General features: G+C 27.0%; 1 protein-coding gene across 2 annotated transcripts in view; it reads right to left on the bottom strand.

Moving 5' to 3' along the window:
- Positions 1–12,664, bottom strand: part of LOC111634326 (kinesin-like protein KIF2A) — a 34,953-nt gene extending 22,289 nt beyond the window's left edge. Inside the window, exons 1-9 of one of the 2 annotated variants that reach the window (XM_023379084.1) lie at positions 12,629–12,664; positions 8,689–8,853; positions 7,699–7,852; positions 7,505–7,608; positions 3,158–3,320; positions 925–1,015; positions 787–850; positions 627–718; positions 405–547 (exon numbers count right to left, since the gene is read on the bottom strand). In XM_023379084.1, coding sequence (XP_023234852.1) covers positions 405–547; positions 627–718; positions 787–850; positions 925–1,015; positions 3,158–3,320; positions 7,505–7,608; positions 7,699–7,852; positions 8,689–8,779 — 902 coding nt within the window. In that variant the 5' untranslated portion in view covers positions 8,780–8,853; positions 12,629–12,664. Of the gene's footprint in view, positions 1–404; positions 548–626; positions 719–786; positions 851–924; positions 1,016–3,157; positions 3,321–7,504; positions 7,609–7,698; positions 7,853–8,688; positions 8,854–12,087; positions 12,193–12,628 lie in introns of those variants that run through there. The other variant, XM_023379083.1, reaches the window with a different exon arrangement.
- Between the last annotated feature and the right edge of the window lie 415 nt (positions 12,665–13,079).

Raw genomic sequence — 13,079 nt, 5'->3', positions numbered from 1 at the left:
TATTTATTTATAATTTTACTATATTTTAGATGTTTTTCTGATCAATTAGAATTTTTTACTTTGTGGATAATTAAAAATCCATGAAATTTCTAACAAATCCAATTTACAAGCATTCTATTATTTTTTAAATGCATTTATAGTTTTTAAAAAATTGCAATAAACAAATGAGATGACATTCATAAAAATATGCTGTAATTATTATAATTTCAACATAGTTTGCTATTATTGACTGATTTCGTACATTACATTAATTCTAGATATTGTATACTATTTTAGTTATTGCACAAATATAACTTTATCAAATTATGATATAATATAATCTTAATCTTTTAAAAATGATTTTATATATGTGAAAAATTGCTTAATTCCTATCAAGCATATTTAATGATAAAACTATGTCTTACCTTACATTATTACCATGCTGAATAAGTTTCAAAACATCCTCTACAGATTCTACAACTCTCTCTTGTAATCCAATCACTTGGACTTGCTGTTTTCCATCTTCCAAAACTCTTAATTTTGCTTTGTTATTTAACAGGTCAAATACCTTTTAAGAGAATATTAAGACAATTTTATATGTAATTAATCTTATTTATATATTAATTTAAATTAAAATTGAAACTAACTTTCCCACTATAAATCTCAAAGAAGCTAGATGTAATTATTAAATCTTCATTTCTATATTGAGGTGATTTTAGTAGCTTGAAGACATCTTTAGCTGTAAAATATTAAGATGGATTAAATATAATGATTCATCAAATGGTAAAATACTTTGATAATACTTACTTGCTAATGCATAAATTCCTTTACTGCAATCTTGAGATTTTCCCATAAAATCACCACCCATAGTCTAAAATCAAGTGTATAATTTATAAAAAAAAATGTAGTGTATTAGGTAAAAAAAATTATATAAGTTAGACATACATGGGTTTTACCACTTCCTGTTTGACCATATGCAAAGCAAGTAGCCATTCCTCCTTCAAATATTGTCTGCACTAATGGTTTTGCAGTGAATCTATTACAGAAATTATAAGTGTTAGAAGTTTTTATAGTTCATTACATTAAGATAAATATTAGATTCCAAAAAATAATTTAGATTCTAATGTTATCATCACATCATATTTAATATAATTAAAAATACAGAAGTATAGAAAATAAAGCTCAAATTGTAGTAATGAAATTATGGAATTAGATTAACTATTACGTGAGAACATAGCTAATTTATTATACAGATATTACATACTTTGGACTAGAGCAGTATTTCAACTTTTTTCTCATTGCAGACCAGTGAAATTATTGGTCCACATAGAAGTATGGATAATTTTACATTAAACAGTAATTATTTGTGACCATGAATTATATTTATAAATGTTTATCTAGAGTGACTAGCAAAGTATATACAGTAACTTTTGATTACTATTTAAATGTTACCTGTTATCAACTGTACCAGCATCAGTATGATCAAATATTTTACTGCAGACCAGTGGTTGAGAAACACTGGATAGAAATTTATAGTTATATCATATCATATAACTAAAAAATTAATTAAGTTAGACTATTCCAGAAAAAAAAGGTCAATTATAAATGGAACTCAAATTCTGCTTGCACAAACACTATCAGAGTAAGCAGAAGTAGGGAGTATAAATCTCGCTTCAGAAAAACAATTTCAATCTTTTCTTCCAAAATAAATTTATTTTTTATTATTAAATTTAATACAATATGGGGCATAACCACCTAGCTTTAATTGAAATCATTTAATATGTGTATAATTAATTAGTCATGCTCTAGCCTGATAATAATCAATTGCTAGAGAGCCAGATTAATAAAAACACTAACAGTACTTTTCAACAATAAATATGTAAAACCTCTTTCATAACAATTTATATAAAACAAACATTTTGTAACAAAAATTTTTAGTGCTTAAAAGCAATATTTTATAAACATCATTTTTAAATATTAGATTAGTTGGTACAGTAAGTACAATTTCAAAACATAACTCAGCAGTACTTTAAAAAAATTTCAAAATTACTTTTGTGTAAAGGTAATCTTAAAGCACAAATATATCTACTTGAGGAAAATAAATCATATAGGAGTAGTAGTAAATCCTTATCAGAATACAAAAATTGAACATTTGAATGGCACAAAAGAAGGTAACACAAGACATTGATAAACTCTTCAGTTTGTTAAAATGCTGTGATGTCTAGTTTCATTGATAGTTGCTAGAACTGCAGATAGAAAAACATGATCAGAGAAGGTATTTTGTATGCCAAAGTATGTCCAAACATAGTTATACATACAGCAAAATTTTGAATCAAGCTGACGTGCAGTTAAGAGTATAAAATAACAGTATATAGTATCTGTTAGCAAAATAAGACAAATTTGAACATATCACAAAAAAATTAATGTCACAGCTTGATTATAACAACGATATCACCACTTAACAGTGCTATTAAATTCTGTCACATCTCATCTATAGTCATTGCAATCAGATTTGTCACAATATTAGATTGGATATGTAGTGAAAATGGCAAGTGCTATATTGCTGATCATTCTCAATCACCTGATCAACTATTCAAATTTTCTTATAGGAATATGTCAAGAATTCAGTCTTTGTACTATTCCTGCCATAAGATCTACCTAAACTGAAAANTGAAGAACATATGATAATCTACATTCCAATGTTATTTTCATTCTATTTATTGGCAATATAATTTGTGTGAGAATATTTAATATTCTTAATAAATATTGGATAAAAATGAACATGATATAGTATGATAATAAAATTGTTATTTTTTAATAAAATAATAAAAGTAATGAGACATATTTCCATAAATAGAATTAATATAATTTTTTATTTAATGTTTTTCCATAAATTTTAGGTTTTAATAATAATTATTATTATTAAAAATGTAATTTATTTTTATGTTGACAGCTGCAACATATTGTCAGTGATGAAAATTGCATTAGATGCACAGAACTTTATTTGGAACAACAAAAATCTGGAACTACAGGAGGACCTTGCAGCACAGCTATTCAACGTATATCTGCTGAAAATAATTACCAAAAAAAAGCAGAACAAATACTGAGTGAAGAAAATTGTTTTAAAGTTATTCTGGTAAATTTTAATATTGATTTTGTAAATAAAAAAATAACTTACTTATATACTAATTCATTATCAGCATTATCATCAAATGCATAATCAAAACGAAATAACTGATTCTCTAAATATTTTGTTAGATCTACTTTTAATTTTGGTTCATGAACAATAATATGTTCTTTATTAGCAACTGTAATAACATCAACTTCTTTTCTTGTAAGCTCTGAAAATAAAAATTTTATAAATCATAAAACATTTTTTATTTAAAAAATTTTTCACTTACTTTTTAAATATATTTATAACTAATTGATATTACAATGCATAGTCAGAGACATGAACTTGATGGACTAACAAAGATTTAACTCTTAACATTAATTTGGCCAAAATTGGCTGAAAGGAAAGTGGTTTAACTGGTTTTTCTTTACAGATTCCCCTTGCAGCCTGCGAAATAAAAACAATTTTGCCTCCAGGTACATAGAACAAAAATTTTCAGAGCTAAGAGTTAATGGAAGTTTTTAAATTATATACTGTATATCTATGTTGTATACGAGGTATGTATAATGTAATATATTATATAATACTGTACAATCTTTAATATAATACTATATATCTACAAAGTATATAATTTAAAAATAATTTAATTTGTAAAATGATATATGTTGAATATATATATATAATCAACATATATGTATATATATTCAACATATATCATTTTACAAATTAAATTTGAACATGTTTGTGAACTTGTGCTTTATGATACTTTGTGTGTACAGTACATACATGCAAATAAAACAAGTTCACAAACATATTCAAGTTTAATTTTTAAGATGATCAGTAATTAGTTTTTGTTTCAGCACATTCTTATCCTTCACAGAATGTTGCAAATTTTCCGAAAAGTTAACAGTTGTGTTCTCTGCAGTTAAACCATTTGAAAAAATTTGACAGTATAAATTTGACTTCACTGTGAATTTGTATCTGATATTAATTTCTAAATAAGATGACGGGGGAAAGTATAAAACAGGTGTGGCCAAACTTTTATCCCTTAGGGACTACTTTTTTGGTAAAATATAGTCTCCGGGCGACTATAAATATGGGCAAACAGTTTTAGGATTTTTATATGCGCATGCATTAACATTCATTTGCATTGTTCATCGGGATAAATACAAACAGTATGGGTACGTTGCACAGACAATCTATTATTGTAAGAATAAATTATTGAATTAAGATTTTTAAACATTAATTTAAGTGAAAGCAAATTGTTCAACTTTAGCTTCGCAGGCTACTTTCAAAACCTTGCCAGTCAACCGGTCGACCGTGGTCTACGTGTTGGCCATCCCTGGTATAAAAGATATAACAAACAATATACCATTTTAAACAAGAAAGTTCAGAGTTTATTTTATGACATGTTCAACACAGCTACCAGTTCTGTAAAACATTGAATACAAATCAAAACATTGTTGTGAACCTTCCTGAAGTAAATGTTTGCAAAACAGTCAGTGACATGATTTTGAACCTCTTCAATTATTCTGGGCACTTTTTGAACACATCTTGTTTAAGGTAGCCCCAGAGGAAGATATTGCAAGGGCTTGTTGGTGAGGTGACCAAAACATCACAGTTTGGATAGTGTTAAGAAAGCACATTTGAAAAGGCTTGTGCAAGAAAGTGAGAATTTTAATTGTGAGGTCATGCACCATCATTGCAGTCACTCTGGAACTTGTTTCCTCTTTAGCATAGGAATGATTGGTTTTATTCATACACAGCAACATGACACATGGGCAATCTGCAGAGGGAAAATGTCTCTTAGAAGGTCTTTTATGGGAAAATGGTCCTATTTAGGTATAACTAATGTGAAGAAAATCTGGAAAACACCAAGTGGCCAGCTCATTGGAGAGGTATAAACTGATGACCAACTACCAGTGTTCAGTGGTTTTATCCATTTTGCCACTGGTAAATACTTTAGCATAGGAATGAAGAATTCATGTAACATCTGATGCATGACACCTACCTGGATAATTCATATTACCAAAAAAAGTTCCTGTAATCTCACACTGCTCACCACCATTGTTTACAACTAAAACCAAATCAAAACTTTTTTGAATTCAATTCTGTCTGAATGATTCCATGAAGATTTTCTGCTGCCAAAAATCAAACATTTTGCTTTTTGGTATTACAAGTTAAATGGAAATAAACTTAATCCAAGCACCACAAATTATTTAAGATCTTTGGTTATTCTTCAATGAGGTCAGAAATCATTACTGAATATATAAATTTCAACTTTGTGATTTGATTTAGCTTTGCAAAATTAATTTTATAAAGAAATATATTTAAGTTCTTTTGTAGTATTCTCCAATACAAGCTGTAAAAAATCCTGAACTCCATTAACAATTGGCAAACTGATTTTTTCTAAGGGCTTCTGACATTGTCATTTCAAACAGTATTTAGCATCTCAGAATGCACCATTGGTTGTCATTTGCTTTTTGATGTATCTATAATATTGCTAATACCTTTAAATTGCTGTGTTTAATGAACAATTTCCAATCAAGAGTACACTTGCACTTAAAACTCCTTTTTAACCAGCATTGAATACTAGTAGTGACATTCTGTTAACCGGCATTGTTGGGACTAAAGTGGTGCTGAGTTATCAGATGAAAGTTTTTCTGGTTTTATTGATTACCTGGACACAATTTTACACATCTTCATGTGCAAAACTGTACAAATCCACCTTTTATGATTGTTTAATACACCATTTCAATTCTTTAAGGCTATTCCTATCCTTGGTTGGCTTGAAACAAGAACACTCTAAAGGTACCCCTTGATTAATGAGATTAATTTTTGTCATCAGTACAAAAGTTTTCTGTGATAAAAATGTGTAACTAATTTAAAAATAAAATAAAACTTTAGATTGCTTATCTTCATCAAATAAATTATGCTTGATCCAGTTTGTGTTCCATATGCATTAAGTGAAAAAAATTGTCATGTTGATGAGAGATTTGTTGCAGTTCACAAGTTGTTATTTATCAATTTTAACAATTTCTTCCTGAAATTTCTTTTTGTCAACACCTTTTGGGCAGCCAGCGCATTTTGTATCCTTTAGTTAAAAAATTTCCTACACAAAACTTTAAAAAATTATATTTGACACATTCGACATTTAGGAGCATCTTTCCCATACACACTGCAAATATTTTTCTGTTTTTATATTGTTATATCCTTTAAAAAACTTAAACATATAATATGCCCATATGCATTTTATCTGCAGACATTCCAATTTGATTGTAGGCAAACAAAATTACGTTTTAAAATAAACTTCTAAACAAAGAATACAATATCACATTAGCCATAATGTGTTAAATTTCACAACTGCATAATTAAACTAAATATTTATATTGGAAATCACTCTCCACACAAAAATAGCAAATTCACTAAAACCTTATATGTTAAATAAAGACAGCTGTTAAAGCCACATTAAAACTTGTCATGTACTGTACATAAAGGAATTGTCACAATTAATTTTGCACCTTAAGCAAGGGATAACTGTATTCTTATTTTATGCTTTGTACAATTTTATTGTTTATAAATACAGACATGTTCTAATAAACAAAACACATAAATAGTAATACACTAACTGTTCCAGTAATAATTATTGATTCCAAGTATGCTAAATATTTCTGCTTCTCATATCAAACCTGTGCATGAATGGATTTAGAAAAATTATGCACAAGCTAACTAGTCGTACTTAGCACAGTATCATGTTATATTGGCATTTGTCATCTCTAAAGAAAAACCTATACCCCTTTCTAAGAACTGCATGTTTTGGAAACTTTTATATGAAAATCTTAACCCCAAACCCAATAATAAACTTGACATGCTGGCTTATCAGATTTGTCAGCATACCAGGAGCCAGATTAACGAAATTTCAGTATAATTTTGTTTGAAAAAATTGAAAAACAACTTTTTTGTACAGTTGACAATTTATATTCTACCATTTTTTTTGCCACAACGCACTAGATAATTTGTGCCATGCACAAATTTAATTTGTGCCATGGTGGTAACAAAATTCCAAACTTTTCTCTACAAAGTAAGTTACTGTTAATTATTACATCTTTTGCTCTTTTAATAAATGAGACATTCAAAATCATGTATTTTACTTCAATGGTGTGACAGCTAACAAACAGAAATAAAAGATTTTACATAGATGTAGCAATTAAAAAGTGTTATATTTAATGTATATTTATTTAAAATATATAGCTTTCAAATAGCAAATAAAAGTTTTTTAAAATTTCTTTTAAAAATTACAAAGTTTAACATCCTATCTATTTATTTATAATATTCATAATCATTAATATCATCTAGAATAAGTGTTAGGCTTGAAAGTTTTACTAATTATAATATGTATACATAATAATTTACCTTTTTTATTTAAAGGTCTTTTTCTTACGGCTACACATATTTGCTGTACTTGAACTGGATCACTAAGAGTTAAAGGCCTGTGTTCTATCTGTGCACGATAATCTCTAAAATAGAAATACCATTATAGATTAAAAGACAATTTATCAAATCATAAAAAACATTATTTTGAAGTTAAATCTTTACAAAATTCTGACCTTATCATTCCAAGAAATTCCCAGTTTGGATTTCCAGGATCTAAATTCATTAATTCTAATTGTTCAGCCTTCTTTTCTGCTTGCCTTGCTCGTCTTTCTTCTCTCTGCTTCTTAATCCTATCAACCTCTTTAACTACATTGGAGCGTCTTCGAGCTAAAAATTTTATTACTACATTTACTAAAATTTATATCATACACATAAAATTTACATTAAAACATTATTCATTTTGATATTTTTTTATACAAGATTTTTACTCACAGTGAACATGTTAATGAGCACATTTTAAATTATTACAATTACAAATTTGAAATTTAACATTTTTTAATTTATTTTTGTTGTATATACATTTTTTTTTTTCAGGACAAAACTCAGTATTCAATTCATAAAATATTAAACACTATTTCTTTGTGTACAACTTGAATAACTTCAGTACTAGTGCTAGAACGACTCTCTAATGGCAACCATTCCAAAAGTAGGAGTGGCAAAAATCAGTTTGCCTCAGGTGAAGTTACAGTCAAGCTGGCACTAGGCTGCTATATCATTTGTGCATAAATCTGTAACAGGATAGCATAGAGTGACTGCACGTTTATGTCCAATTACTTCAAACCTGTATCAAGGCAGAGGAAATACTGCAAGGTACTAAAAGTTGCTTTAAATTGCACCATTGTTGAAGAAGAAATTATCCCTTTACTAGGATACTGTAATTATGATGATATTAATGCCATCATTATGTTTGCATTAATAAAGTTTCATTCAATTCTGTTTCCTTAAAGCTAATGAGTGTATTAATCAGATTTAAAACTTCAAGAACCTGTTTCCATTCAGTGTACTAAATTTTTGTGTAGTAATACAAAAATTAAAAACAGCATCATACTGTACACAACCAGCAGTGTGTTTCATAAATTATTATTATTTTTATTAATTTTATTTTGTATTTAATATGCTAATTTATTTAATAAATTATTTAAAATATATAACAACATCCATACATGCAGGAACAGCAGTAAGCTTTTGAATTGGTTGTAATTGAGCAGGAGGGACTGGAGCTGGAGCTGGTGGTGGCACAGGTGGTGGTGGCATTGGTGCTTGATAATTATCAATATGGCCATTTTGAAGTTGTGAGCGAGCACATGTTTGACGTGAACGGACTGATCCTGTAAAAAACAAAAATATCAAATTTTAAGAACTTTTTATATTAAAAAAGATTCATATACAGGGTGATCCAGAAGTCTATTGTAGCAACCATTTGCAGAAAGCAATATTTGAATTGATCACAAACTAATATCAACTTGACATCATTTCATCATTCAGGAATGCAATCTTGTATTCCTGAATTACTTCTTATATTTACTTTAAAAGATTTATATCAGTGTATGCAATAGTTTATATGTGCAAAATCACATTAGATATGCAGTTTGAACATCTAATTTCACATGGATAAAACATTTACTGATACTATTGTATGTAAAAAAAAGAAACGTTTTTGCATTTAAACATTCTACAAAATTCATTTAATTCATTTTTATCTCAGGTAGGTTTTTCATCCATTTTTTAAGAGCAAGAACTATGATAACTGATTACTACTGCTTTCTTAATTTAAAAAAAAGCATTCCTATGTAAACAAACATTTATTAATAATAAATACATGCATACATAATCAAGAATAAAAAAACCATTCTGAATTAAAAAAAAACCAGTTCACTGTTGCATAAAAAAAAATTTTACATTCTTGATACAGCAAATGACTGCTAGTCTAGACTTCCAAATCACCCAGTATAAAAATTTAATATAACAATTTGCTTACTTTATTAATAGTAATGTAAAAACAATTTATATTAAACTTAATATAGTGGAGTATTTGAAATTAAAGAAAATCAGAACAGAAACAAAATGAAGCCATTCTTCTTTAACAGCTTAAATTCATGATTAATTTTTTTTATTATAGTGATTTTCTATTAATATTGTAAACAGTACTGTATATAATTTATAAACTTCACATAAATCAATATATCATCACTAATATGTTTTAAAAAATTCTAAAGCTGGTAAGATTTGCTTTAATTGATCTAATCAACTTCAAGTGATTAGAGTAATTTCATTATCTTGGAATTTGCTGTATTTTAAGTTATTGTGATGTTGATTAAGAGTTAATGCTCTGCTTTGTTCTTAATTAAATCAAATTTAAGGAAAAACTTGCAGACAAATTTTTTTCTTATAGATTTTTGTGCTTTGGTAAATTACATAATTCTATAATTCATAACTATAGAAACTCCAATAGTGGCAAACAGAAATAACTAGTTTTAACAAAATGTTGCTTTTATTTTATAAGCTATAGTGCAATACTTCTCTTTTCTTTAATGTATAATCTAATCAAATCTTAAACCTTGTTAAAATTTAAAAATTTTTAAACAATGGTATGGCTAAACCTGTGACAAATTCATTAATCATTTAAATAATTTTTAATTAAATTATTGCTAGCATTAATTTAATATTTATTAGTTATTTTATTCTTAAAATTTGATGAGAAGAGATGGTTTGTAAAATGATATACAATAAAACCTTGCTTATGTGGCCACCTTCAGGGTTTATAATTAAATTAACCTATGGACACATAAATGTGGGGTTAAATAAAAATTAACATACAGAACTGTGATTAGAGTACTGTCCTAAATCCTGCTAAAAGTTTAATACAAAAAAGTAAATAAATAATTCACAGAATACATATACAGCAAATGCAAGCTGTTTACAATAAGGTTCATTCAAATGCTGTATACAGTATAGTACTGAACAAATTGTTTAGTACCCATAGATAAAATCAATATGTTTATGAAATGGTAATAAAGGTCATTTAAATATAGTATTTTAACAAGAAAATTCAGATAAAAATATTAAACAGAAGTTGCAGGATATGCAAAAGTTTCAAAGTGTCTGAAAAAGTGTTAATAATAAACTGGCTTTTACATCAGGCTCATTGATATTTTTCTGCATTGTCACCAGTGTCAGACCTATCATTCCTTATTTACAGTTATATTTTTACAAAATACAATTAAATTTTGTATAAAATTATTGAACAAATATATAATAGTCTTTCTTCTAAGTTCTGGAAATAAATTTAATTTGTCCAGAGTAAATAAAGATTACTTTAACATCTGTGAGAGGAAACTTGGCAAACTATTCTAAACTATAGCAACATGCTCAATTCCATTTACAGTGCCTTAGGTAATACATTGAGTTTAGAAACACTGGGTTTTTCCTAATTTGCTGGCCACATGAACAAGGATAAATACCACTTAAGTGACCAAGATACAAGTGTCCTAAAGTGAGATGGCTAGATGAAGTTTGATTTATATTAAAAAACTTATGCAATTTTACAGGGGAATTTCAGGAGTAGCCAAATAACTGAGATTTAACTGTAATTTAAAATGAAACATCACTATATCAGATTTTGGTCACTATAAAATCAAAATTTGCAACAACTATTTTTAAAATGCTAAAATCTGAAATTATTTTAATTTGTAATGATTGAATATGAATATGTTAACTCTAAATATCTGAAAATTTCCATATATTTTTAACTTCTCTAATAAGTCATTTGTTTTAAAAATTATTGTTTAAAAAAACAGTTTTTCAAAACTTCTTTGTCTAAAAAATCTTGATTTTGTTATTACTTAAATATAAACTTTAAAAAACATATTCATTGTTCTAATATATATTTTAAGATTTTCATTAAATTTTTNCATCTGTGAGAGGAAACTTGGCAAACTATTCTAAACTATAGCAACATGCTCAATTCCATTTACAGTGCCTTAGGTAATACATTGAGTTTAGAAACACTGGGTTTTTCCTAATTTGCTGGCCACATGAACAAGGATAAATACCACTTAAGTGACCAAGATACAAGTGTCCTAAAGTGAGATGGCTAGATGAAGTTTGATTTATATTAAAAAACTTATGCAATTTTACAGGGGAATTTCAGGAGTAGCCAAATAACTGAGATTTAACTGTAATTTAAAATGAAACATCACTATATCAGATTTTGGTCACTATAAAATCAAAATTTGCAACAACTATTTTTAAAATGCTAAAATCTGAAATTATTTTAATTTGTAATGATTGAATATGAATATGTTAACTCTAAATATCTGAAAATTTCCATATATTTTTAACTTCTCTAATAAGTCATTTGTTTTAAAAATTATTGTTTAAAAAAAAAGTTTTTCAAAACTTCTTTGTCTAAAAAATCTTGATTTTGTTATTACTTAAATATAAACTTTAAAAAACATATTCATTGTTCTAATATATATTTTAAGATTTTCATTAAATTTTTGCATAACAAGCAAAGTTTGCATAACAAACAAAAAATTAATAGTAAAATAAGTGAACTGTACCTTTATTTGGAGCAGGAAGAGCTGATGGTCGATTTATTGCCTATAAAAAAATAGGAATTAAAATTGAAACAATACTTCAAAACTTTAATATTAAAATTACAATAAAATCATTATTATTGATTTTCCTAATAACTTATTTAGGTATTCAAACAATATCTATTACAATTATCATATGGTTAGATTTTTATGAAGATAATTTAGTAAATATCTCTTCAGAGAAACTGTGTACAGTTTCTACCAAAAACCAAGCATTCTTAAATACATTTTTTTTACTTAAATTCTTGATTCTGTTCATCAATGGTCATTACTTCTTCATTAATTCCTGAACTTCCTTTTTCTTTTCAATTCTTCAAGTTTTCTTGCTGTTTTTTCCTCTCATGAACTTCATCTTTCTCTCTTCTCTTACATGTCTCAACAGCTTTTTGTCAAGATGCATTCCTAGCTGCCAAAACCATTCTTTTAGTTACAAATATTTTTTCAACAGAACCTGCTNAGTTTGCATAACAAACAAAAAATTAATAGTAAAATAAGTGAACTGTACCTTTATTTGGAGCAGGAAGAGCTGATGGTCGATTTATTGCCTATAAAAAAATAGGAATTAAAATTGAAACAATACTTCAAAACTTTAATATTAAAATTACAATAAAATCATTATTATTGATTTTCCTAATAACTTATTTAGGTATTCAAACAATATCTATTACAATTATCATATGGTTAGATTTTTATGAAGATAATTTAGTAAATATCTCTTCAGAGAAACTGTGTACAGTTTCTACCAAAAACCAAGCATTCTTAAATACATTTTTTTTACTTAAATTCTTGATTCTGTTCATCAATGGTCATTACTTCTTCATTAATTCCTGAACTTCCTTTTTCTTTTCAATTCTTCAAGTTTTCTTGCTGTTTTTTCCTCTCATGAACTTCATCTTTCTCTCTTCTCTTACATGTCTCAACAGCTTTTTGTCAAGATGCATTCCTAGCTGCCAAAA

This window comes from Centruroides sculpturatus, unplaced genomic scaffold (assembly GCF_000671375.1).
Source record: "Centruroides sculpturatus isolate CEXI.00-Female unplaced genomic scaffold, Cexi_2.0 scaffold848, whole genome shotgun sequence".
Classification (NCBI taxonomy): domain Eukaryota; kingdom Metazoa; phylum Arthropoda; class Arachnida; order Scorpiones; family Buthidae; genus Centruroides; species Centruroides sculpturatus.
The sequence above is the reverse complement of the archived record's forward strand: the minus strand, read 5'-3'. Positions and strand labels throughout refer to the sequence as shown.